The following is a 26,905-nucleotide window of genomic DNA, read 5'->3' as shown; positions in this document are numbered from 1 at the left end:
TGAAAGGATGATAAGATATGGTGTGAAGCTGTTCTGGGCCACTGGGTGAATTAAAACCGGCCTTTATCAGAGAGATACACGACTGTGTTGTTCAGCTTTTCTCCAGCTGTTTTTACCTTTGAACGAGCACCATACTGATCTGTGGGTTATTACACACACATTGCTCTTATTGTTGGAGATGGTGACTAAGTTCTATTGGGCAAGCAGGTGTTGTCCACAAGGATGTGTCATCTCTTGCCACCGCACATGTTTTCACCCTCCCATATGACAAACTGTATTTGTTATGTGTTAGCAAATACATATACTATACAGTACATAGCAGCAATATACTGCATACTGTGGGGATATATCTAGAGGTCATATAATGTTGTGTTCGGCTAAACTGAACGATATTTTCCAATTTAAGACATATAACAATAGTCTTTGAATGCTGAGAATAATTATTTGTATCCAATGTTTTTTCCACAAAAAAGTACAATTTGTTCATATATTTTGTTTTTAAAGTTTAACACAATTCTCCTACTTGACTGAAAAGTCCTTTCTCAGTGTTCCCTCTTGTATAAATTGTATTTTGGACCATGACTGGCTTCAAGTCGGGGCAATGTCACAAAATCATTAAGTAGCCGACACGTGTTTAACCCCCTCCAGCAGATTAAAGTGAAAACAGCTTTCTAGTGTCAAACTCTGCACACACGTCACTCTGCAGGTCAAACATACATGTGTGTGTTGGACCACACTGACAACAACTTGTGGATTCGCTGCATTTGACTCAATCTAAACCATGACATCACCAACACAATTTGACAATGATCTATAAACTAATTACAATTCTTGAGAGAATATTTGGCATTTGGAGAACGTGGATGTCAATTCTACTGGTTCATAGCATCCAATCATCATAAACTACAGATCATAAATGACACAGTGGTAGCCACATCTCAGATGAATAATCTCGTAAAGACTAAAAAGACAAATAACACCTGGAACATGTTGTTTTAGATACAGCTGTCTACAGCAGCCACCTCTGATGTTTTCCGGTTACAACATCATAAAAGGCCTCAGAGGGGTTAAAGCTGCTTGTTACCGAGGGGGCACCCTCCATGTTTATCTGGGTCAGACGGCCAACACTAAGAAGCTGTAACTGTAAAACGATCCGAGATGAATTGGGACGAGTGCAATAGTTGATGACAACACAGGGATTATCCGAGTGCAGGGGGAAGTAACAGAGTGGCGGCACTGGGTCATATATACACATGTTCTGGCCTCTTGTGACTCCCTTCACGTTACAATGATCTTATTTCAGTGCTCTATCTTTTTTATTTTTCAGCTGCAAGTAGAGCGAGTTCTACACTGAGAGAACATTTGACTTACATTTAGGTTGTCATGCCAACCTTCTGTGCTTTTGTATGAAATTGTTTTAAAGTATAATCACGTTTTATGTCCCATATTTAATTAACTGAAATCCCCATATCAAATACAGACAAGGAGATGGAAAGGATGTTGAAATGGATAAACACACATGGTGGGAGCAGAGCTGCCAGCTCTTTATCTCCCTCTGCAGGATACCAGCCCAGAAATAATCCAGCTTTAATTCTCGCCACGGCTTTATCTATCTTTACCACTCCCTGCTCTGTTGTACTCGATGATGATGATGATGCACCAACATTTACACTAAATCAAAGAATACACATGCATCTCTGGTAGTTTAAAACAAAAAAATTCAGTGTATTTTGTTTGGCAATCAGAAGATGAAAACGGCGAGTTGTTTTTACTTTCCATCTGAAAGGACTGCAACACAAGGCGGGCCAGGCGTGGAGAAGGTACACACACGACAGTTTGTCCTCAGATAACCACGAGTACGTCTTCACACGCACATCTAAATACTTCCAGTTGTGATGTGGCTGTACATCCAGTGGAACATATCTGTGCAGCTCATTCAGGTGAATTAGTTGAGGGAACAACATTGTCATTTTAAACATTTCCAACTTTTAGTAAGCAATTTATAATAGACAAGAACTTTGATCAGCCAATTACAGGCCTTTAAAAACCAATAAACCCAACCTTTGAGAAGCGAGATGAAAACTACAAGAGATAACAAATACACAATCAAATGAGTAAAGTTATTCCCAACCTTCATTTATGTGGAGAACTGCTAAGAAAACAGCAAAGATTTAATGAAACAGTTCAAGTTTTTTGGGGAAGTATGCACAGCTGCTTTCTTGCCAATTAGTTGAGAAGATTGATACCAATAAGCAGACAGGCTCACTGATGGTGGGTTTAATGCAAACAAAAACTGATGTGATAAAACAACAAGTGTGCGATGTCATGGGTGGGACAGGCTCACTGTTGCTTAGTCTTTATGCTAAGCTAAGCTAACCTGCTGATAGCTGGAGCCTTCTGCCTCAGGGAATGAAGTGGTAACGATCTCCCCTTTAGACACTTGAGAAGAAAGCAGATGAAAGCATTTCCCCAACATGTTGGCATAGCACAGACTATCTGGTTCTACAGTGAACAAACACATTTAAGAAAATGAAATGGAGACTAAAAAGTGAAATGAAATGTACCAACTGATTGTATAAATGGGTTAATCTTATACAGTAGCAAATCTGCATGTGAATGAATTGGACTGAAAAAAGTAGTAAATATTGACAGCAGCAGCATCTTCACTATAGTGTTCTTACACATTTTAATACGATCATGTCTTCCTTCATTACGAAGGAATAGCCGCTGGGCAAAGCTGCGTAATTACATCCAACGAAGCACATCGAGTACAGTATAAAACATACGCACTTGTCCCAGTAGATAGTCCATGGTCACAGGATTTTTACTTCATAAAAACCTAAAAAGTTATTTTTCAAGTCCAATAACACAGCACAGTAGTCAGTTTTGTACACTTACAATCTCTTTAAGTTAGTGGTGGTGGTGGTGGTGAGGCATAGAACATGTCACCGAAGGAAAGAGTTCAAATACAACCAAACCGTACAGGGCCAATGGAAATGTTTTGTCTGGATCGGAGAACAGAGAAGCCAATCAGGAGGTGAGGTCTGACCAGTCGTTGGAGGTCATCTCCGGACACGTGCCGACAGAGGTCCTCTGGCCCGACGACCTTTGACATGGAAGTGAAGGGGAATGGAGGCCCGGGGGCTGCTGGGAACTCAACACAAGCTCCATGTCCAGTTGGCTGGACAGACGCGTGTATGAGGCAGCTGCCACCAGACGCAGGTTGCTCTGCAGCTCCACGTTATGTTCTCACTCACAAGTACAAACCAGCCACACTTTCCTTCTCCCTTTCCATCTGAGCCCGCACTAAGTGTCCTCTACGGACATGTGCCTCTTTAGTTTTTGGGGTAGATTTTCTCGTAGAAGAAGTTTTGTGCCAGCAGGTAGAGCTCGCCGTCCTTTTCTCTGACAGCATGCGCCCTGACAAACTGGAACTGCTCCAGTGCAAACTCGTAGAATTCGTTCTCCATCTTCCAGATGGCCGACTGCTGCAGCCTGGCGATCGACTCCTTCGTGGGCGGCTTCTTCTCGCTGGTCTTTCTCAGGTGGGATTTCTTCCCTGTGATGAAAGAGGAGGAGGGTTGAAGTGGTCTCAGCGATTCAGCATTAACATACACATCTAATATGTTAAATGGTACAACAATGTTATTTTTTTTTGGGGAAGGGCTTGACTTTATATTCCTCTGCTGGTTTGTGCATCGCCTGGAGGGTGTGTGTGTGTGTGTGTGTGTGACCATGCTGCCAGGTCAGAATGACAATCTTTAGCCCCAAACCTGCCCAATTAAATACAAATAAAAAGTGTAAAACCATTAAATGGACAATAGAAAAAACCCACCATAAGAATACAAAGTCTACAATCTGCATTAATTAAATATATAATACATAAAATGACAGCTTGTTCGCTTTCACAGCCCAATCGGGTGGAAACCAGCTCAATCTGAAGAATCTGAATTCTGGTAATTATTTAATTGTATAAGTATACACCGCCAATAGTAAAACTATTAAATCCTGCATTGTAAAAGTGCAGCGTGAAAGAGATGCATTTTCAACACAATGTACATTTACTGTTGCTTCAAGGTGCAACTTACAGTTCTAATTGATGCTGGATAGTTTCATGAAAAATAATGCATCATATTTGACCCCAATGATTTCCTCTGGACACAGAAAACATGCAACTCATCTGTGTACTTCTTACCATGTGCTTTGGGGGCCTTTTTTTGTTATTTCGGGGTAGAATGAGTATGAAAAGTAACATTTTAATAATTTTAATAATGAATCTATAGCTGTTAGGGGCAAGTTTAGTTTAGGGTCTCGGGCCCCAGATGCTCGCCCTGTGGTGTTGCTGTTCTGAACGGGCATGTTTTAGACGACCGCTGCACTAGCAGCTCATTAACTTGAGTATTCGGGTGTATCTGCTGCTATGATGAACATACTTGAGTTATGGTACATTTATATCAATGTCAGATGTTATTCTTCTGTGCTCTCCATTATTCATTCTGGCTGCACTCATAACCAATCTGTAACTACATCAGCGAGAGGCATGAGTGCATATTGATCACAGTTAAATTCCCAGAGGAGCCATTCAGATGGCTAATATGCAACCACAGCACACACACACTTTGAGCATTGCAATTTGAGGGAGCCATTAAGGAGCTTTTCGGTATATTATACAATTTGTGCGGGAAACAAAAATATGAATGGGAAAAGCAAATGGTTTCCAACTGTGCAGCAGATGTTGGCACCTGTTTTGTACAGCTCAGTGGCTCCTTTGAAGAAGCGTGGCAGCGCGGCCTCCAGCATCATGACAAAGTCCTCAAGCTCTTCTGTTAATCCCACCAGCATGTATTCATTCACCAGGTTGTATTTGGCCTGCTCCAGAGCCCACTGACTTCCCACGTTCCTGCACAGATTGAGTTCATTGTGTGTGGTTAGTTTTCTTTGTATCGGGCTGAAATTCTGCTGCATGTGAAATGATCATCAACAAAGGAAAGAAAATGGACATAAAGTGTGGGGGAGAAGGAGGAGTGTAAGCTGAAAGGTACGAAGACAGTGACAGGAAAATGAGACGTGAACGGAGTCCAGAGCGGTTTGAGACAACAGGAGGACCAGAGAAAGGAGGAGAGGAGCGGGGAGGGAACAAAGGTTTCGTAACGGTCAGGAAATTAAATAAAAAAGGAAAAAGATTGTTTAAGCCTACAAAGTATCTTTTTGGCAAAGCCTCGTTAAACACAGTATGAGAAGACTGGCAGCAACTTCCCATTTTTCTCTTCAGTATTTATTTAATGGTTTCCAAGATGCTGCTAGTGCCCCACAGTGAACTCAATCTTAGCAACATCCTGATCCTCCTTGTGGCATTATTTCAGCGCGAAAGAGGCTTTAAACACTCGGGCTAAATTACCTGCTACAGGAGGGAAGATGGTTAGAAGATGGAGGGCGGAGTGAAGGTGAGATTAAACGAAGGAAATGGAGGACGGAGAAGAAGAGACATTGATACATATCATCATGTAGAGATAACAAATCAAGGCTGAGATAGCTTTCAGAGACCTTGAGAAGATGAGTGATAGAAAGGGACTGAGGCATAATGTTGTGCATTATGAAACATCACTGACGTCTCTCCAGAACTAGCTCAACCACCTCAGGTGAGAAAAAGACAAGACGGTCGATATTCTATGTCTTCTTTTGTCATTTCCAACAAATCCCACTGAAAAGACCAAAGCCATCAAAGACTCGTCTCGCTCTCACCTCTTTGTGGCACATAACCCGTCGGACAACAATTACAACGCAAGACTTTAACATAAAAAAACATCACAGGAATTCAGTTTCTCCTTAACCCTCCTGTTACCTTTAGGGTCAATTTGACCCCATTCAATGTTTAATGTTGGTGTTCTTTGGGGTCAATTTGACCCCAGGCTGTTTTTCACTGTGTCAAACATATAAGAAATATCAACTTTTTTTATATATTTAAAGGGCTATTTAGGTAGTCAACAAACAAACATAAAGTACCTCACACTTAAACTTGGGAAACAATATTAATTCTAATAATTTTCTGGAGGTTTTAATTGCTGGGGTCAAATTGACCCCGAGGGTAAAATATGTTAGTAAATGTAAAGGTAACAGGAGGGTTAAAAGTAAAGCTACAAAAAGCCTACATCATTTCCTAAACAGATGGCCACTGTAGTTGTTAACATTAAGGAAACAGAAGTAAACTGTGTATTTGTTGGGGTTTTAAACCACCCAAAAACATGTAGCGCTCCAGTACGGGATGAATGCAGCAGAACGGTGGAATTAGCTTCACAATATGTTTTTAGTTTTTGGACAATAAGTCCCATTGGCACAGAGGAGTGAGATGCAACAGGCGGACACATAACACCACCTGTTAGTAGGATCCATTTACTGTTGATTTAATTAGGTTTTATATTTGTGTACATAAATATAGATAATCAGTGGCCTTCTGAATAAACAGAACAAAGATAACTAAGGCGAAATCAAGGTTTGTTTTATAATTTAAAATAACAGATAATAATTCGGACTCAGTGTTGTCTGTGTGAGATGTTTTACACTTACCAGCATTCAGAGTAGTGACCACAGAAAAAGGGGATCTGGAGCCAGAGCTTCTCAGGAGCACAGTCTGAGCCAACGGCGGACACACATTCATCAAACGTCTGAAACACAAACACATCGCATGGGCATTTTTTCAGAAAACACAAGTTTGTCAAAGTTAATTTCATAACGACTTTTATTTTTAATTTTTAATAGTCGATATGAACAGGACTGAATACAAAATGTGGCTCCAATTGAAACAATAGCATGAGACAATTCATGAATTTCAACCTTCTTGTCTCCTTGTTTCCTGCGTCTCAGACCGGGCCGGTAGTCATCCCCGAAACGCAGGAAGTAATAATAGGACACCAGCCGTTCGATGGGGTCCCGGATCAGGTTTATGTAGATTGGTTTCCGCTTCACTCCAAACCTGACGGAAGTAACAGCGACTGGGGTGAGGCACTCAAATGTGATTTCAAAAGAGAGACAATAATAAGCTTCTTTTGTTGCTGAGGTCAGAGGATCAGCAACGTGCTCCACCCAGATTATTACCCTCCACTGTGTGAGTGCAAAGCTGTGAATGACCACAAGGTGGAGTCACCTGCACAAAGCCACAGCAGGGGGAATCATACTTTTTATTGGAACAACATCATATATAACTAGAATGGGCACTCGGTAGAGCGCATACCTTCGCATATCACAAGATTGGGCATTGAATTATGAACATTTTGGCATTAGTTGCATGCCAATTGGACAAAATGTATCGTGCTATGGTAAAAAAAAGAGTTTGACCTTTCCATGACCTTGACCTTTGACCCGATTGATCCCAAAATCTAATCAAATAGTCCCCGGATAATAACCAATCATCCCACCAAATTTCATGCGATTCAAGAACATTTTGACCTGTTCATGACCTTTGACCTTGACCTTTGACCCGATCGATCCCAAAATCTAGTCAACTGGTCCCCGGATAATAAACAATCATCCCACCAAATTTCATGCGATTCGGTTCAATACTTTTTGAGTTCTGCGAAAGATTTTGACCTGTTCATGACCTTTGACCTTTGACCCGATCGATCCCAAAATCTAATCAACTGGTCCCCGGATAATAAACAATCATCCCACCAAATTTCATGCGATTCGGTTCAATACTTTTTGAGATTTGCGAATAACACGCATACAAATAAATAAATAAATAAATACACGGCGATCAAAACATAACCTTCCGGCATTTTCAATGCGAAGGTAATAATGCAAGACGGTGCATTTACTTGGTGAAGTCCAGGAAGGAGACGTGTCCGTGGTAGAAAGCCGGCTTCATTTCCCTCCACTCCGTCACATTCTTTACAAACCGCACCTGAACCAAATTATGATTGTTAAAACAGTAACTGAAATGGTTTTTGTTTGACAATAATATAGAAATACCCAGAAACCAGGCCTCTACATTACAAATGTGAAGTCCAGTCAAAGAGGCCTGCGGGCGCTGACCTGGTCCTGTATGGACATGACGGGGTTGTTCTTCGTGGTGTTGATGTGCAGGACATGGTAGTGGTTCTTCCCGCACAGGTCGTAGGCGATGTTGGTGAAGGAGGTGCTGGCTGTCTTGGGCACGCGGTTGTAGATGATGACGATGTCGTCTTCGCCCTCGGACAGCGTCGAGGCCGGCGAATCCCGTTCCCGCAGACCGTCCTGTGTGTGTCGCTGCTCGATCTCTCGCACCTCGTGTCTGGCGATGGCTCGTTCTGCAGGGACGACAGGAAGTTGGATACAGGTGTGAGTTCAACTTTGACACTGCAGAATAAAAGAAGTGAGCAGAAAAGTCCTTCAGCGAGCTAATCTTTATACAACAACCAGATCTAGGTGTGCTGCTCTGGAGATGTACCTGACCTCTGACCTCTCTACGGAGCAGAATAACTCAATAAAATAAAACATCTCTTTATAAAAGTACAAGGAAGTAATGCACAGGACAAGATAGTTTAGACAGGCTGCAAGAAATAATAGTTGGAGTTTTAATATGGGCAAGCCAAATACACATCCCCAGATCTTTGTTTACATAAGAGCCAATGTTTAACAGGCGTTATGCTCAAATAGCACTCAGCTGATCCATTTCTGACATCTCCGCTACATATGGAGGATTGAATATAAACCAGATCCACTTAACATGAGCGACCCATCAAAGATATTATTGTGTCCCCGTCAGTAGTGACATTGCTGTGTGGGAGACAGAGGTGTAATTTCCTTATCATTTTGTGAGCAGCCTATTTCACGCTGCGATGCCACCGGTGTCGTTCGCTTATCAGATTCCACTTTATTGTCAGTCCAGTAACTTAACTTACATTCTCCTTATTTAACCACGGAGTGAAGAGTCTGCATGCTCCTGTTTTAGATCAAATAAATGTACCGTCATATGGCCAAGTGCATCTTTGTCTATTTCAGACAGACTCTAAATCGTGTGTATTGATTTCTTCACCCTAGTTTCCTCTTCCTCTGAGAATAGCATTGCGTAACGAGGGTGAAGAGCGAGAGGTTAGAGGTTGGTAGTTAGACGGTAAGGCTACAGCTATCTGACAGTTAACTGGACGCTTACAGGTCATCAACACACTATAAATGAGGAGGGCGGAGGCATCTCAATCCAAACGTTGCATGAGACGTCAGCAAAGCCAGACCTCGGTGCCTCGGCGTGAATGGATCGAACACAAAGGAGCCCGGGCCTTTGTCACACTCAGGCTTTTCTTAGTCTAAATTCGCCTCAGATTGACTGGTGTTCACAATGCTCCAGAGTGCCCCGTAGGAAGGATGGAGCGGGAAGGTGTGTGTGTGTGTGTGTGTGTGAGTGAGTGAGAGGAGGGAAGGCAGAACACTGGAGCACCTAATACCCGTGGGAGCACTCACAGGAGCCAGCGGGCTCCTAAAGCTCGGCCTGGCGGCTGAGACTGTTACAGCCTGGACGTGCCGTCTTCAGAGGCCGACATCTGGCACCGGCGGCCAATTAAGATCTCAACTGTGATTCTGCCGCCCTCTCCTTCATCTGCGCACACATATTTGGGCATGCACACAACCCGGTGACTGCCCCCTCTCTTACACCCTCCTGAGCAGCTGTTCCCACTCATCAAAGCTGGATCTGGTTACGGCCGGAGCCGTGCGGCTACTGCTGCTCCGAGCCGGTGGCGTGGAGACGTGCCAGGTGGCTGTAATGGCTGAAGGCTGTCAGCGTGCAGAACAACTGTAATGGACACATTCATTCACGCCTCCTTTCAAAGCATGCATTAGCTAACAACAGCAGCAATAACAGTTGTTTTGCTGGAACGTTATCACTTGGGCTCAAATGTCCTTTTAGGATTATTTTTATGATGGTGAGCAGCAAAGGGTGACAGAGAAAGACAGTAACACTCAGAAAATAGAGTCAGAGTGCAACACCTGACAATGAGACATAAATATTAGGTGCCTTTAGTCTGATGGGTCGTACCAGGTGTCTGCTTCAGTCTTCAAAGCCCTGAAAACATACTTTGAGAAAGGGTCCGACAAGTAACTGCTGTGTACTTCACATACAATATTTCTGTATTTGTGTTTTCATCTCTCTATGTGCTATTCTCCCTGGGTTTAGTTGGCAATGTCCGCAACATTGAAATCTAAATGACAGTTGTGCGGTCGCTGGTGTTGCCAAACCAAACCACTGATGATCACAACTCCCATATAGTCCGGATGAAGCAGATTAGTTGAGATCTTGGTTACTTGAAAGCGGCTCCAACTCAATATATCAATATATATATACATATATATATATATCGTTTTTTAATGCAAAGTAGCGTGAATATGTGTGTGAATAAACTTGATTTACAAGCATTATAGTCTTGTTTTGGAGTAATTTGATTCGTGTTTGTTTTTTTCCTGGCGATTGAATCTCAGTCTGAAGTTTCTGAGAATCGCCGTCCCACCCACCCGACTCTGAATCTCAGAGCCAACCCTGTCTGAGGTCAGGGCGGATCTGTGTGAGATGCACAGAGTAAATTCCTGCTGGAAATCACTTCTATATACAAACTCTGTTTCGGCGCTCCGTGACGTCACTAGTCACTAGCGACGTCACAGCACAGAACCGGAAACGCTAGAACGCTAGCGCGCTATCAGCATCTGCTAGCTAAACAGCGAATTAACTGTCTTCTCTTTAATTACTACATACTTTATAACTATCTAAATATATCACCGCCAAAGCGAGCGAACACAACACTATTTTATATATGGCGCTTGTGTACGTTTCCCACCTGTAAACACCAAGACAGACTCACTCACATTAATAGATGCGTCACCGTCTGTGATATGCTGGTCTAACTTGTTTGTTTAAGACAAAAATTACGGCGCCAGTCATGGCAAAACTCGCTACTGCCACCTAGTGGCGAACACATGTATCGCCCTGCAGCTACTTCAGGTGAAAGCAGATGAGTTTTAAGTGAACACAAAGCATTTAAAATAATAATAACAAGAAAATAAGGATGATGGGGGCAAGGTACTAACACACGACAATACAATAACAATTCTGACAACAATATTTGCCCTTAAAATGACCAGGTTGTCACATATGTATATATGACTGTACTTATGTGTGTGCATATATATGTATGTATATATGTATATATATACATATACATACATATATGTATCTAGACATATATATATGTATATATACATACATATAGGTATACATACATATATATATACATATATATGTACTTATGTGTGCATATATATGTATGTATGAATGTATATATTATATATATATATATATATATATCAGCTCGGAGATATGGGTGAATGTCACTGGAAAGATTGATGTGGTGCCCCAAGGAAACTGCTACTGCAGGTTTAATTTTGGATTATTTAGTTTTTTTTAGTCGAGTTATATTTTATAAAAATGTTGAGGATTTGAAAAGAGGTTTCTGGGGTTTTAAACAATACAACAAAAACAACATATACTTTCTCACAAGTGGTTTGCCCAGGTTTATCCGAGGTGAATGTAATTGTGTTGGAAAATTTCAATGCTGTGAGCAAAGAATCACAACAGCGTTGTGTTTCAGGAGATGATGTCCCTGTGACTCGGGATAATCCAGAGTTTGCTGTCAACACTTTTCACAGGAAGAACCTTTTATTGAAGAAATACTCTAGGTCTGTGGATTATCCAGTTACAAAGACAAGCGAGGGACATTGTTTCCAAAAGAGTATTTTAAATGTATCGTTTTAATTCTGTGAGTCCCACAAATTACATTCCATTCTGCTCTCAGTCCTCAGAACCAGATATCTCATAAACTAGACGGACCAATACGAGTTTACAATCACTTGTCACTTGACACTTTAAACTGACTTTTTGTACTTGACCATATTTTGAACTGCCGACATCTTCTGGGCCAAACAGGAGACCACGCATCATCATGTAAGCTTTCTTTTTGCTTTGTTGTGGCATAAACACACACATGTAAGCGTTTGTGGAGCTGGCAGCGTCTCAAGTCTTCCCAGAGGAGGTGGGGAACATAGTGATAAGACCGGGGGCTACTGCCTCCCGACGACAACGTCCTCAGCTATGTGAAGAGGCCCAGAAACCACTTGTTAAAGACAGGCCGGCTTCTGGCAGACTGCCAACTACTGACAAGGAGGCGAAGCGGGCACGGGGAGGCTTCTGAGGCTTTGTAGAAGACGGCCTATTCATTGAGAGACTGAATGCACTTGGCACAGACCTCCAAATGAGAGGACACACACACACACACACACACACACACACACACACACACACACACACACACACACACACACACACACACACACACACACACACACACACACACACACACACACACACACACACACACACTTAAGCTTAGCGCTCCCTTCTGAGGTCATTTAATTAGAGAACAATAGCCTGAGTTACTATGCCCACACAGCGGGCCTCCTTTCTTTCCACATTTCTGTCAGTTTCCTTCTGTCCAGCCGTCTCTGTGCATTAAAAGCCAATTATGAAGCGTGAAGCCAACACGGGTCTTAAACATTGTGATAACTACAAGCCTATTACTCAGAGTTTCAATCAAAGTGAGAGACAGATGGAAGAACTCTGGTGGATGAACATATTTACTGAAGCAATTTCGCGGCTGATTAGACGCAAGCATTTGAAATAATCATTCATACTCCCCACCAGATCTGCCGTCGTGTATTATTGCTGTAGCGTCAGATCTGATGGGATCATAAACGTGGGGGAGAGAAGATGATCCGCTCTCCAAGCGGCACATGAATCCATCATCGCTCCGATCCGCCAGTCGGAGCTCTTTCCCACTGTCTGCTTCCCCTGAGAGGGTTAGCCCCTCGGTCCGAAGCCTTGGGCTAGGTAGGTAATAGAGATTGGCTATCAGCGGCAGGCTGAGGTGTACGGCTTGTATGGTTCTGCTTGGATGACGCTGGATTGCTAAATCAATGAGGTATGACGGGGAGGAGATCTAAGTTGCTGTTGCATAAAAATCCAGTTAGTCTGCTGCCGCTGGTGTCGTTCCCCCCTCTTCCCTCCATATAGACTTGGAAGCACGCTGTTGTTTTGCTGTGCCAATGTTTACGGGGGACATTTGTCACCACCGAACATTTGGGGGAACCGTGCACTTCCAAATTTCTAATTATCCAATTCAGTTTTCTGATCCGTTGAGCAGAGAACCTACCAGAGGGCACTGGGATGAAGCCGGACTGAAGGGGAGATTCAGGCCTGATTTAACCGAGCAGAACCTGCCTCACCATTGTGGTTTGAGTGGCAACAAGGAATATGAAACGGGCCTGCGAGAAGAAACTTTTCAACACTGCCGGCAGCTGCAGAGAACTGAACAAGGAGACGGATGAACGAGCGCTTTCATGAAGTGATTGTGAAGGTGTTCGGTTCATTCAAGAACACCTCCAGTGCCTTCAAATGAGCTCAGCAGGGAAGCGGGAACAGAGACACAACCCCGCACACTGAATAACACTTGCATTAAACCACACTCCAATACTTTTATGCTACAGTTGCATATGCAGTATTTAACATGGAATTGTTTGAGAGGGCTTTTTGAAAAAGTTGAGGCATTTTCCGTACTGGCTCCGACTCTGACACACAAGCATGACGTCGAGACTCCATGAAAGCTCTCATTCGCAGATGGGGAGGAGAGATGGGTGGGTGGGTTGGAGACGAGAGAGATACGGTCCAGTTCCAAGTCACATGTAGACTGACTAATACGTGCCCAAAAAGACACAATGCACCGCTCTGTGCACTGGGTTAGGGTCTGTGGCCTCCAAGTTCCCCTTAAGTACCGCGAACACGGCAGAATGTACATGGCAGCTGCACCCTGATGATGGCCTCTTTATTTAAACTGTATTTTCAAATATGTGCCATTAAAACACAATATTAAAGTATAGATCATCTGCTGACGGTGCTTTTTCTTTTCCCACATTTAGAACTCGTGACTTGAGTTTAAAGCCCCGTTGCTGCTGCGGCCGTCCTGAGGTCAGAGGCTTCACGTGCTGCGTGTGTGTTTATGTTGTCAAAGAGGTTTTTCATAAGAACTGCGTGATACACAACACGTGCAGTCACTTTCATCTTATTGTAACATTAACACGGTATTTTTCATTCAACTCTTGTCCCAAATGCATCCTAAAATAAATGTTCATCCTTCCTGTTTATTCTTTTCTGCCCCGGAACATCGGGACCTCCTTAAGATCGAGCCCTGTTTGTGGCCCCTGGGGGTCCGCTTGGTGATCCAGCAATGAGTCATAGAAGAAATGACACATTCTGACAAACAATATACAAACAAAAAACAGAAAGATCTGTTTTTTCTTTCGGTTTTGCCTCCTACATTTCTCGTGGAAAGCGTCTGATTGTAATTGCTAAGAACCGTGCTAAACAATATATTAAAGTCAGACTGCAAAACAAGCAACAGAAAGGCTCCCTGATTGAAATTCAAATCAACAGATGCACCCGGTGCGGTGAAGTAGTGAAATAAAATGTCTGGCTACATTGAAGATTCTCGTAAATCACACGTTTCATAGTGACGTGACATTTCCGGCCCTGGACTTGGCACTGAAGCTGCAGAAATACAAGCTGAAGAGTTTTTTATTGTCATGACTTTCACGGTAGTTTTCCTTTTACGAGAAGGCACAGAGGAGAGCAGGAGAAATGAGGCAAACACAACGACAGGTGCATGATGGAGGTGCTCCATCCTGCTGCCAGGCTCTCGAGGTAAACCCAGCCGATCCACGTGAAGTTCGTGTACGGCCTGGAAATGGCCTTCTTTGCCCTCCGTGGCGTGTTGAACACAAGAGTGTTTGTGTCGGAGAATGCCGACAAAGCATTCCTCATTCATAAAGAGACAAAACGTGGCCTTGTCTGACACTGACATGCAACACTGACCTCAAAAATGTCCTTTTTTTAGAGAACGGACAACACAAGTGCAGCAGCTGATGACGGGTTGTTTTTGCTCTGTGGAGTTCATGAGCTCCAGATTAAAACCAAGCTGTTCGACTACACTCAAACACTAAATAAGCTGCAGCCACATGTGGCCCATTTATAATACCTAGTTTAAATTCAAGCCATGTCTCTACAGTTATAACAATCCGGGATAGATGGAAACGATAATAGTCATGGTTCAACCGACCACTTTCTCCCCCTATACGTCTTTTATGCGATCGAAGCCGCTGTGCTGTCTGACAGGGGAGCCGATAATGTCTGGGAAAACAGAAAGCGTAAAGAGGGCCACGTTCAGTCTGCTTAACCAGAAACAGACAGTCACATGAGATTATGGAGCAATTTACACAGATGGCAGATCCCATCATTCCCCTGCCTTGTTAAGTAAAAGGCGAGTCTGACGGGTTGTGGAGGGGGGGTGGGGGGGGGTGTGATTGTAGGAGATCTCATTTTAGCACAGATTGTCAATGACTAAGCAGTGGGAATTAGCCAACAAGGCATTCGCAGTTCGAAAAGGAAGGATCACATATCTGGGTAACTTGTCGAGAGAAAAGAAACCAGCAGGAATGTCTGTGTGGCGGCTCGATGTTCGCCAACGGCCTCGCAAACTTGCACAAATTGCAGCAGCTGAATGCTTATAGATTCACAGAGAAATACAACTCTCAGTGGCCCTCATCTCCAAATATAACAACAAACACTGTTTGCATAACAGTGCCGATCTGGGAAGCGACAACACCGATATCTCCGTCTCTCGGCCCGGCAACAGATAATTAATAATGCATGTATGGGAGTCTGGGGAGAACGCCACACTCTATTAAGACCGAGCAGACCACAGCTATTCATAGTTTTAATGAGTGGGAGGGACAGGTGAACGCTGCGGAGAATCCGTCCCACAGAAACGTTCCAGAAGGTCTCTGCGACGACACGGGTTCAACTGACCAGCAGCAGTTCACTCCACGGTGTTTCAGTTTGATTGGCTCACCTTTTTATGGTAGTTGGACAGTGAAAAACATCTGACCATAATGCCGACCGCTTGCCACGTGCTGATTGCTTGGCTCACGGACTTGATGCAGGAGAAAGAAGAGTTTGGGTGTAACCAGCAGCATCAATCAACTGTCAATGAGCTTTGGTGATTATAGAGATTATAATAATAATAACCTTCAATTAAAAAGTATAGATTGATTCATCTCAAAGGTATTTGGCACACTAATTAATGATGAAAATAATTGTTAGTTGCAACCCCTTATGAGTAAAGATATTAATACAGAAACATTATTTTGATGTTTGGGCAAATTCTTATTATAATATTCGAGAAGGTTTCTAAAACTGAATTTACATTTTATATTTTTTAGCATCAGTGACAAAGAGTCCGTTTTTGTAGTTTAATTAATCCCGTCTGACCGATGCCCAATTAGTTTAATACGGTCAGACTCCGCGGCAACACTAATCCGGTGTATTGGATTGGTGTGCCATTAATATTCGGACAGGGCAGATACAAACACAAAAAAATCAATCAACCTTGTGTGTAGTGTTTGAGAAAAAATATGAACACCACAGAAAAAGACGCATATATCTACTTATCCTTGCTCAGCAATAGGGGACATCCTGATTTTACAAGCTGAATATTCAGCAACCCAGATATTTCATTAATAAGGCCGACACACACAGCACAGCTGCACGCGCGTTCTCATTTGTATTCTGTCTAAATTAACTTTGAGTTGAATTTCAGGGCATTTGGCAATGCTGCTCTCATCATTCAGCTCAGTGGGGACAGGGAAGGAGACGCATGCTAAGACAAAGAAAAAGACAACAAATAAATAGAAAGAGAGCGAAAAGGATACGGGTAGAAAAGAGGTCGATTAGTCTGACAAGGAGGAGGGGAAAGAGTCGGAGCATCACATTAACAGCTGATCCCTGAGGACGCCTGGTGTTACAGGAAAACAAGATCGCGTTAAGCCAACTCTAAAACTAACAGGAGCCGAGTTGAACCGGAGGCTGAGGAGGACGAAGAGCAGCACTGCTCAAACTCTACATTTCCTCTTCTATTCCTCTGTGCTCTGATGAAATTGGTTGTAAAAAGGCTGCAGGCGGGTTTTCTTCTTCCCTTTTGTTTTGTTTTTGAAGGGCTTATGAGCCACAAGCTGGGGCTCTAAATATTTCTGTGTCGCAATGAAAATTAAATCATCTCTTTCATTTCCCTCCACACTTTCTCCTCCTTTGATAGCACCTTATTTCAGAAGCCAGTGGCGGATATTCTCCTCTCAGCTGCTCATCCAATGGGGTTAGTAGTCAAACACAGGAGGGATTTTAATATCACTAAAGGAGACTCGGCACGCAAATAAAGAAGTTGTTTACAGCCGTCGATCCAGAAGGAGCTGGATGAGAGTACGGTCATTATAAGTCACTATTATGCGAGAGGTTCATTTGCCGCTAGCCTGTTTCCTGCTGCCATCCAACGCAATGGTGTCGTAGAGAAATAAACTATGGTTCCTGAGGAAGAGCGTAAATTGATCTGCTGCCACATGTTTACAACCACAGGCTCCATTACCGGTCAAAGGACCCACAGGCTTCGACTCTGGGTACGGCAAGGTGTGAGCCCCAGAGAGTCTCATTTAGATTTTGGAGCTTTTACCATCACCAAAATGGTGAGGAGAATGAACAACTGATTATTTCTGGGACAAAACGTCACACCGGCACTCAGGATCGATATTCTCTCTGAGCATCGTGGCAGAACTGTGTTCTGACACGCGTCTGATTCATCAATCCAACTAAATAACAACTCATCGGCCATCAGTCAGAGCTCCACTTGTCCCCGTTGGTTCACTCAATATCATCAGACCAGCAGGGTTTGGGTGCCACGTGACATTTGAAGGCCACTTCTTTGAGTCGAGTGAACCGACACTTCTGCCCAATCGGGAGACAGGAAGGCGGGAGGCTGGGAGGAGGAGTACGTGGGTCTGTGTGAAGAGTAGGGGAGGGAAGATTTGGGGCGAGGCCAGCGGAGGGGAGGGATGGGTGGTGTTAGAGCGGCGTGTTCTTCGAGAACGGCCTCCAATTACATTGAAGGTGTGAAACCCTCCATAACCTCCCCGATTAGCCTTCCTGTCATCCTGCTCCGGGAGCAAACGTGGCGCTGGCTCTGGTTGCTGCTGGAAGACACTCCCTGGCAGATAAAGTGCGCACCAGCGGACATAAATCCTCGGCCCCAATCCAAGCAGGCTCCTAACAATACGGCATGAGCGCAGTAGGACCATCAGCGCCGAGCCTCCCTTCCTCCTACAACAGATCCATCCCCGACACCTACGGCCATCTCCGCTGTGGGCTACCCTCCATTAGCCTCTCACATGGCGTGTTTCAGAGTGTCTGAGCAGGCCGGTCCAGGCGGGAGACGCTACCGGCTGCTTTAGGGAACAGATGCCAACGTGCAGAGTGAAAGAAAATGACTCATGCACCTCTAAAGGAAGCTAAAAACAGAGATGAGGGGTGTCAAGGGAGAGTTCAAAGGGAATCTGATAAAGAAGATTAGACATTTAGGATGTTGAGGTTTGCACCTGGAGCTGTAGAGAAGAAGCAGGACTCAGTCTAGTTAAGTGTGACCGATGTGTCACCTATTAGATCGAGAGGAGGTGACCATTTGGTGTCGCAGCCCGTTAAGTGAGTCACACAGACCGGTTGGCACACACTCGACCAATGTGGGGAAGTGAAAGGAGGCGGGTAGATGCTCGGATCATCTTTAAAAGTTAAATCGCAGCTCACAGCCCGATTGGTGGCAGGATGAACGACGTGCGGCAGCAGGGCAGGCCAAAAGGCATGAAGTCATCCAAACACAGTCCACGCAGCGGGGGCACGAGGCCCGACCAACGTCCTCTCAAGAGCAAATTCCCGCTCAGTTCCCTCAGTGGCCGAGTGTGAGGTCGGGCTGTAGGGAGCGAGGGCCTGGCACGAGAATCAAAGTCAAATTCAAGCCCGGGAGCCACAAATGAAAGCTTAAAAGTCTTGCGTCAGCTCTGCAAACACTTGGACAATGAAGTGCATGCATCTCTTTCTTCTTCTCTCAGCTCGTCACAGAGCCGCTTGTGGATGGAAATAAATATCACCACGCAACAGATGGAAATTGAATTCCTATAAATCAGGCTGAAAAACCGGCAGCAGATAAAAGGCGATGATGCTGAAGGAGGGGAAACATGTCTGTCAATATGTCTGTCAGCTGGGTGACACACGGCCCTCAAGCGACCTGCAGGGCACAGGGGCGGAGAGGCTGTCTGCTCCAAAGGCCACGAGGTGACAGTTTATAAGCAACGTTTCTATCTATGCAGCTCCCAACAGACCAGCAATCAACCCGCTACCTGGGAAAAGCTGTGATTCCTTCAATAAAAACAGGCTTTTCTACTTTCTTTCTTCGCTCATGAATAATCTCCCTGACGAAATAAGTCCAGCGTAGCTTGAATCTATAAAAGCAGGTGGCAAGGACAGATGTTACACAAATAATGACGCACTCAACTGTGTAATGAACATGCTTTCAGCCTCAAAACAAAGGAATCACTCAAAAAATTCAAAATATTACCCACAATGCACCGCTCTGGGATGTTGTATCATCATTTTGACTCTATTGTGAAGGGATGTGACGTCTAATCTAACAGTCTTCATCACACAAGTGTCAGCTTTTCACTTAACAAAACTAAATTAGTGCTAAATGAATCTGCACATACAAAAGATTCAAAGAAAAAATTATGCAGGTGTCCACATGATCAACAACTTAGATACTTTTACTTTGATTAAACTTATTTTCCGTTCTTTTAAGAACCATAAAGTCCGTCTGGTTCGGGCTTTTTGGGGTGCCGGTTAAAAAGGACAGACTAAAAAACGTGTCTCAATTGGTTTAGAAGATCTAATCCCGGTTGAATCTAATTCAGGCATCCGTCTCTCGCCTTCAGTGAATCATTACGCAGGAATGTCGAGCCTCAGACTTCACCTTCCTTGATATAAGAGCGGGACATTTTTCAAGGTGAGTGTCCAGAATTGCCTGAGAGTCAACATCTACCCGACAGGGCCAGAGTGGCCTCGACTCCCGTTGCTCTTTATTAAAGAACCTTTATTATTCTGTCCATCCAGCGCAGCCATTCTTCGTTACTGTTGACCGAGCCGGCAGCAGAGCCGGTGAGCAGCCGGAGAGAAACCCCGTCAGAATAATGGATTCGGCCCACAGCTGGACACGCAGCTGCATCGCGGTATGATTGTAATGCAGGAGACTTCCTGGGACACAGCGTGCCGACGATTAATTTGGAGGCAAATCACAGCTTGTCTGCCCGGCGGGGGCGGGGGATAGGATCCCACGCTGTGAGGAGAGGACGCCGGTCATTCCAACCCGCATGAAGTTAATTATGAACATGAGCAAACATGAAGGAGCTTCTTCTGTTTTTAGCATTTCGAGAATCCTTCATGCGAGGTTTGATTTTGTAGCGTTTCTTACGCTGTTTTTAAAAATATTGTTGCACAGATGAACCTGTAGCAGGCGTACCTGGTCATGTGACCGGCCCTGTGGCTGTCGGTCAGCATCGTGCCTGTAAAAGCCTCAGTCACAACTATTTGGCTACGCTGCACATAATTCAGAGCTCCAGCATCGTGACGTCTGCCCAGTTGAGCGATCCGTCAGAGCGCTTTCTGCCAAGTCAACAGATTCTTGTGGTGGTGGGCAGTCGGGGGAAAAGCCTCTCAGGTTGTGTTTCAGCATCGGTAGTGTGTGTGTGTGTGTGTGTGTGTGTGTGTGTGTGTCTGTGTGTCTGTGTGGAGGCCAGGAGAGTCTGGATTTACGCCGTTTGTAAAGTATCGCACTTTACAGCAGCAGAAATCCATGCCACAAGCCAATACAGACATCTCTACCCACCAAGAGACCGGATTGTTCCAACATGTGAAAACTCAATCGAGACACTTTATTCAATTGAGATGACTCTAAAGTATTTTAGTCACAATCTAGCAGGAAACGGGTCTGTTTATACGTCTACCTGAAAGCCCAGGAAACAAACATGAAATCCAAAGAAAAGAAGTTAATATCCACATTTGAGATTTTAATTTGTGTTAAAAAATTACTTTTTCAAAAGTGTTACAGGTCAAATTTCTCCGAATCGACGAACCGTATCAGCTGTTATTCCAGTGACGTGGCACAAGAGTAACTATTTAAGACCATAACCACTGCTGAAAAGTGATTACGATTATTTTTATCGGTGAATCAGTTAATCCACAAACCATCAGAAATGAGTTAAAATGTCCTAAAAGTTAAGGAAATGTCATGTTTTCTTCAACAATTATTACTATGATATAACAGGAGAGAACTCAGCAAATTCTAACATCTGAGATACTGGACTCATCAACTGATTAATATTTTGATAGAAAATGTACTCAATTAAATTAAATCATCGACTTATATTTTATTTTAAAACAACTGGTCAGAAAAACAACCACTAGTGCATCTGAAGACGTCACAAGCAGCTAAAGTACAACTCATCAAATTCATCGATATGTTCGTACGTAGTCGTGATTCACAAACAACGATGTTTTCACTTATTTTGGCTAATTAGACTAATAATCTTATGATTGTGTGCATCTTTACAGAATGGGATTTACTGCCATCTTTTGTACACCTTTATCACACAAATAGAGATTCTGGTAACCTCATATTTAGTACCATTGATATAACAAAGGTCCCCCGAGCACAATAATAAATAGCCGCCTGATCACGATTGTTTTAAGTAGTCGCGACCATTTTGCATAGTCTATATATATTCCACAATCAGGGGAATTTATAGCAAAAGTCTGAAACAAAAGGGGGATTGGGTTTGTTTAGGGTTAGGGTTAAAAAAAACAAGGAAACAAAGAGCTGCTGGCCAGATTCTTGTTTCAGCTCACATGAGACCATGTGGGCTGCTTACAGAGCAAGATGATGACGGTGCAGAGTCCCTTGATTTATAGCGGAGAAGCTGCGCTGGAGTCTTCACTTCCAATCAGCTCAATTTCATTATTTACTCCTTAGCTTTTCCTACTGAGGCAACTCAACATGTCTTCACTGTTATAATGTAATAGGCCTTTAATGTAACAGGCCTTCTGCACTGGTCATAGCACAGGTTTTACCAATAAAAATAACCATTGCTCTGTAGTGGGGCAGATAAACAGCATTTTTTGATGAAGAATCGTTCAAATGTGGATACAAGCACCAAAATTGGCACAATTACTCTATGGATACTGCTCTTCCAATAAAGAACGTTAGCTAATGCAAAAAAAAGCTCATGTCGGCCGCGGCGGCCATTTTCCCCCCCGCCATTATCAAAATATGCGTTTTCCATGATATCTCCTGAAAAAAACATCAAAGCACATATAAGATGATGTCAACCCCTATGTTTTGATGGTCAAGGATTGCAATGATACCATAGACAGCATCATTGAATGCTTTGTGGCATTCATGGCCACCATTTTGCCTTCCTCCATAACCAAATTCTGTATTTTGCGTCATATCTCTTCAGCCAAACACAATAAATGAAAAGTGGTAATGTCTACCCCTATGTTTTGATGGTCAAGGATTGGTTCTTCAATATGAAGCATCATCCAGTGCCAGGGAGGGTGCAAAGCACACCAGTCACCATGAACAGACAGAACATGCTCAAATATCATTCCTTGATAGAGTCAATAAGCTAACCAGTGTCCTGGAGGATCTTGGGAATCCTTTTGCTGAGGAGAGCCATGATCTGTTTTCACTTGACACAAAGGATATTGCAAACCCAAGTGTCGCTGTGTTTATTCATACCCTCTTTGAGAGAGGTAGAGCCCGTTTCCAAGAGTTCATGAAAGGATTAGAGGAAAAAGAGCCCAGGCTTTATGAGCCTATCAAGAAGAACTGCACAAACTTCTTCCATCATGGCTCATTCTCAGTCAATTGTTCAAAAGAGAAAGTGCTGAAGGAGGACTGCCAGCTTTTCTCCAAGCTTTTTATCTCATGTCAGAGCAGAGAATGTGATCTCAAAGAGTTTTTTAAACATGAGAATCAGCCATTCCCTACTGCCTTGATTGATGGTGGGAGGCTCCACACTGTTCAAAAAGCTCAGTTGGCAGCCATACTTGAGTCTCTTGTCAAAATCTATGATACCGAACCAGAAGTAGAAACCATTATCATTGATGGCTCAGCACTCATCAACAGTGAGCTCTAAGACATTTGACATTTGACGACTATGCATCATTTGAGTTTCTCCCAAAAGTACAGGCATACTCTGCGAAATACAAGAGAACAGACATAGTCTTTGACGTGTACCAGCAATCAAGTCTGAAAGCAGAGACCAGGTCTAAGAGAGGACATGGAGCCAGAAGGAAAGTGACCAGCAATGGCAAAATACCAACTAACTGGCGGAACTTTTTTAGAAATGACAACAATAAAACTGAGTTGTTCCACTTCCTTGCTGACAAGGTTGCACAAACAGTGACACCAAATGTCCTTATAGTGACCAAAGAGGAGCAGGCTGTCAGCAATCAGTCCATCAACCTAGATGAAGTCAGTTCATGCCCACATGAGGAAGCGGACACCAGGATCTTTGTCCATGCCAAGCATGCAGTCAAAAATGGCAGCAAAAACATCATGATCAAAGCCAGTGATACAGACGTCCTTGTTATAGCAGTCAGTGCTTTACCAGTTCTTCAAGCAGCAGGTCTACAACAGTTATGGATTGCTTTTGGTCAAGGAGTGAACATGAGGTGGATCCCTGTACATGACCTCTGTCAGTGTATAGGAAGAGAGAGAAGAGGAATCCTTTTCTTCCATGCCTTTACAGGCTGTGATGTTGTTTCAGCCTTCCGTGGCAAAGGGAAGAAGACTGCTTGGCAAACGTGGGGTGTATTTGATGAAGCCTCTGAAGTCTTCACCAAACTCAGCCACTATCCACCAAGAATAGATGACAGTGACCTGAAGACTTTAGAAAGGTTTGTGGTCATGATGTATGACAAATCCAGTGAAGCAGCAGGAGTGGATGATGCCAGGTTGGACTTGTTTGCTAGAAAACAGCGGTCATACGAAGCCATTCCTCCGACTAAAGCAGCATTGCTTCAGCATGTAAAGCGTGCAGCCTACCAGGCAGGCTGCATTTGGAGTCAGGAGAACCAGAGAGTCCTTCTGAGTGGGGATGGACCAAGAAAGATGATCAGTGGCAGGTCCTCTGGACAGAGCTATCACCAATAGCAGAGAGTTGCCAGCAGCTGACCAAATGTGGATGCAAGGTAGAATGCAATGGAAGATGCAACTGTTACCAGTTTGGTCTTACCTGTACAGCTCTGTGCAGCTGTAGGTGTCTGGACTAGAAAGAACTGCAATGAACTTTCAAACATTTTCGATGTCTCAGAAAAACAAAATAGATCTAACCTCCTCAATAACATGATACATTCTGTTTATTAAACATTCTTCATATTAAATCATTTTCCTGTCTTTTTCCATGTTATTTACTAGAGATGTCACCAAAAGACCCTCAATCATTAAGATTGTTTACATTATTGATGTTCCCAGGGCAGATAATAGAGGATTTAATGGTAAAAATATAAAAATATGTCCCATGGGTACAATTCTGTGGCAGAATATGTCTGTCAAGCAGCAAAATTGGCAGCCATCTTGGAAAATGGCGGCCATTTTTGAAATGTAAGTGGCTAACGTTCTTTATTTAATTAATGACCCCAGAGGGATACATATACCAAATTTGGTGCTTGTATCCACTTTTGAACAATTGTTACAGTTATCTACCCCACTATGTTCCCTTAACCCTTGTGTTGCCTTCGGGTCATTTTGACCCGATTCAATGTTTAATGTCGGTGTTCTTTTGGGAGTCAACAAACAAACATAAAGTACCTCACACTTAAACTTGGAAAGCAATATTAATTCTAATAATTTTCTGGAGATTTTAATAGCTGGGGTCATATTGACCTCAAGGGTAAAATATGTTAGTAAATATAAAGGTAACAGGAGGGTGAAACATTGAATCGGGTCAAATTGACCCGAAGGCAACACAAGGGTTAAGTGTCCCAGTAAGACATTTGAATGAACCAGCATGTGCAATAAAAGGACCCTGGAAGTGCATCACCGTAATAGAATTAACTGCATCCATGTTTTATGTTATTGATTACACATGTGTTTTCCTTGCTGTGTCAAAATGTCTCCCGTGAAAATGGTCTGTTAGCTGCTTCTCCTCAGTGCCGCTGCCACCTCTCATCAAATAATACAAGAGGTGGCGTTTGAACCCCTGAGGTACACGAGCTGCACCCTCAGATCGTCTGCACCACTCTGCTGTTCCTTAAAAAGTAAGGCATCAGGCATCAGAGAGATAATCCTGCAATGTCCCAGATCTTTATTGGGAGTGAGCCCCCGATGGGAGCTCACAGTGAGATTTGAATGCAGCGCCGGCCCGGTTCAATCACAGGAGAGTTTGATAAAGGGGCAGAAGAGGATTCACAGCAGGGTGGCGTCTCCATGTATATAACATAGCATTACAACTCACTTGGAGCAAATAGAGGTTTTCTGCAACACACTGTAGATGTCCCACTGACTCCAGAACCACCAGATATGTACTGTACCTCAAAAATTAGCTGTTGGTTTCTTATCTAAAAAATGTACACGTTTATCAGTCGGTTAGTGACAGAAAACTATTCTGCTTTTTCAGCAGAAAGACAAACCTGCTCCAGTTGCAGCTCCTTAAATGCTATAATTTGCTATTTTTTTACAAATACAAACTGAATATCTTTGAGTTTTGGACCGCTGGTTGTACAAAACAAAGAAGCCATTGTGGGTTTAAGAAAATTGAGATGGGCAATTTTCTAAACTACAAGATTGATCACATCCAGGATTATCAGATTAACCAATAATATCAATAACTTCGAGCTGCAGCTCTAAAGTATACCAACACACAGTTGCTACCACAGGGCAACAGGCAGGAGAAAGCAGCTCCTCCTCAACCTCACACTGCATTGCTGTGACACAGATGAATGAGAGGTACCATCGGTCGGCATTAAATACTTCATGGCTATGCAAAGTTCAGCACGACAGCTCCCAGATCATCAAACATGTCTCGACTGTGTGCCACAGTAAGAGGTATGTGTGCTGGGTGAGGCGCTGCTCTCTCAGCACACCGACCCAGATGCACAACAATGGTGATGCACGTCTCGACAGTGACCAAAGAAAGATACCTCCCACCCAGCCTGCGGTGTTCCTGCAGTGCCGTGAAGGTATGCGCACCCTTAAACTTACCGAGCTTCCCCTTGGACTCCTCCAGCTTCTGGATCTGGTTCTCCAGGAAGAACATGGCCACTGCGAACGTCAGCAGCGCCAACAGCTGCAACTTGGGCGGCATTATGACTCTGAGCAGCCCCATCAAATCATCCAGAGAGGTGTTTGGTCAGTCCATGCTCAGAGAAGGAAACACTGAAAACACACACACACACACAGCGACGACGGTGATTACAAAGCCGCAGTCTGAACATGGCCCTCGCTCCCTCTGTGCGTGTGCGTGGATATCTCGCAGTGTTACAATCCCCTATTTACCTTAAAGGCGATGTGTTCATGCTCGGCTTTGTTAATTCATCAATTCAATCCCCAATAGAGGAGCGATGTCAAGCCCCAGAGATGTATCCAGAGTGCGTGTCTCCCGGGTTTGTCGGAGCGGTGTTACCAGCCGCTGTCGCTCTCGTCCCCTATGTAGCGCTGCCCTGTCCCATCCAGTGTGTGTCCACCACCGAGCCACGGACATACTTTTACGACCACTCAGGCCATTGGATGCATCATCAGTCCACCACACAGCTGACGGTTTCTATTCGTTGACTATCTCTATCTGTTCTAACCGGATTGGATAATCTTCAAAAACTGACATGAACTCGGACGGCAGGTGGCGCTGTGGG

At 43.7% G+C, this 26,905-nt stretch overlaps 1 protein-coding gene across 1 annotated transcript; it reads right to left on the bottom strand.

Moving 5' to 3' along the window:
- Positions 1-1,700: 1,700 nt before the first annotated feature.
- Positions 1,701-26,738, bottom strand: hs2st1a (heparan sulfate 2-O-sulfotransferase 1a). The gene is made up of 8 exons (XM_056421418.1): positions 26,553-26,738; positions 26,259-26,432; positions 8,029-8,282; positions 7,812-7,897; positions 6,832-6,970; positions 6,565-6,662; positions 4,743-4,900; positions 1,701-3,559 (listed from the first exon to the last, which is right to left on the bottom strand). The coding sequence occupies exons 2-8, from the start codon at positions 26,380-26,382 to the stop codon at positions 3,336-3,338; spliced, it is 1,083 nt and encodes a 360-aa protein (XP_056277393.1). The 5' UTR covers positions 26,383-26,432; positions 26,553-26,738; the 3' UTR covers positions 1,701-3,335.
- Positions 26,739-26,905: the final 167 nt, after the last annotated feature.

Source organism: Pseudoliparis swirei, chromosome 8 (assembly GCF_029220125.1).
Source record: "Pseudoliparis swirei isolate HS2019 ecotype Mariana Trench chromosome 8, NWPU_hadal_v1, whole genome shotgun sequence".
Classification (NCBI taxonomy): Eukaryota; Metazoa; Chordata; class Actinopteri; order Perciformes; family Liparidae; genus Pseudoliparis; species Pseudoliparis swirei.
The sequence above is the reverse complement of the archived record's forward strand: the minus strand, read 5'-3'. Positions and strand labels throughout refer to the sequence as shown.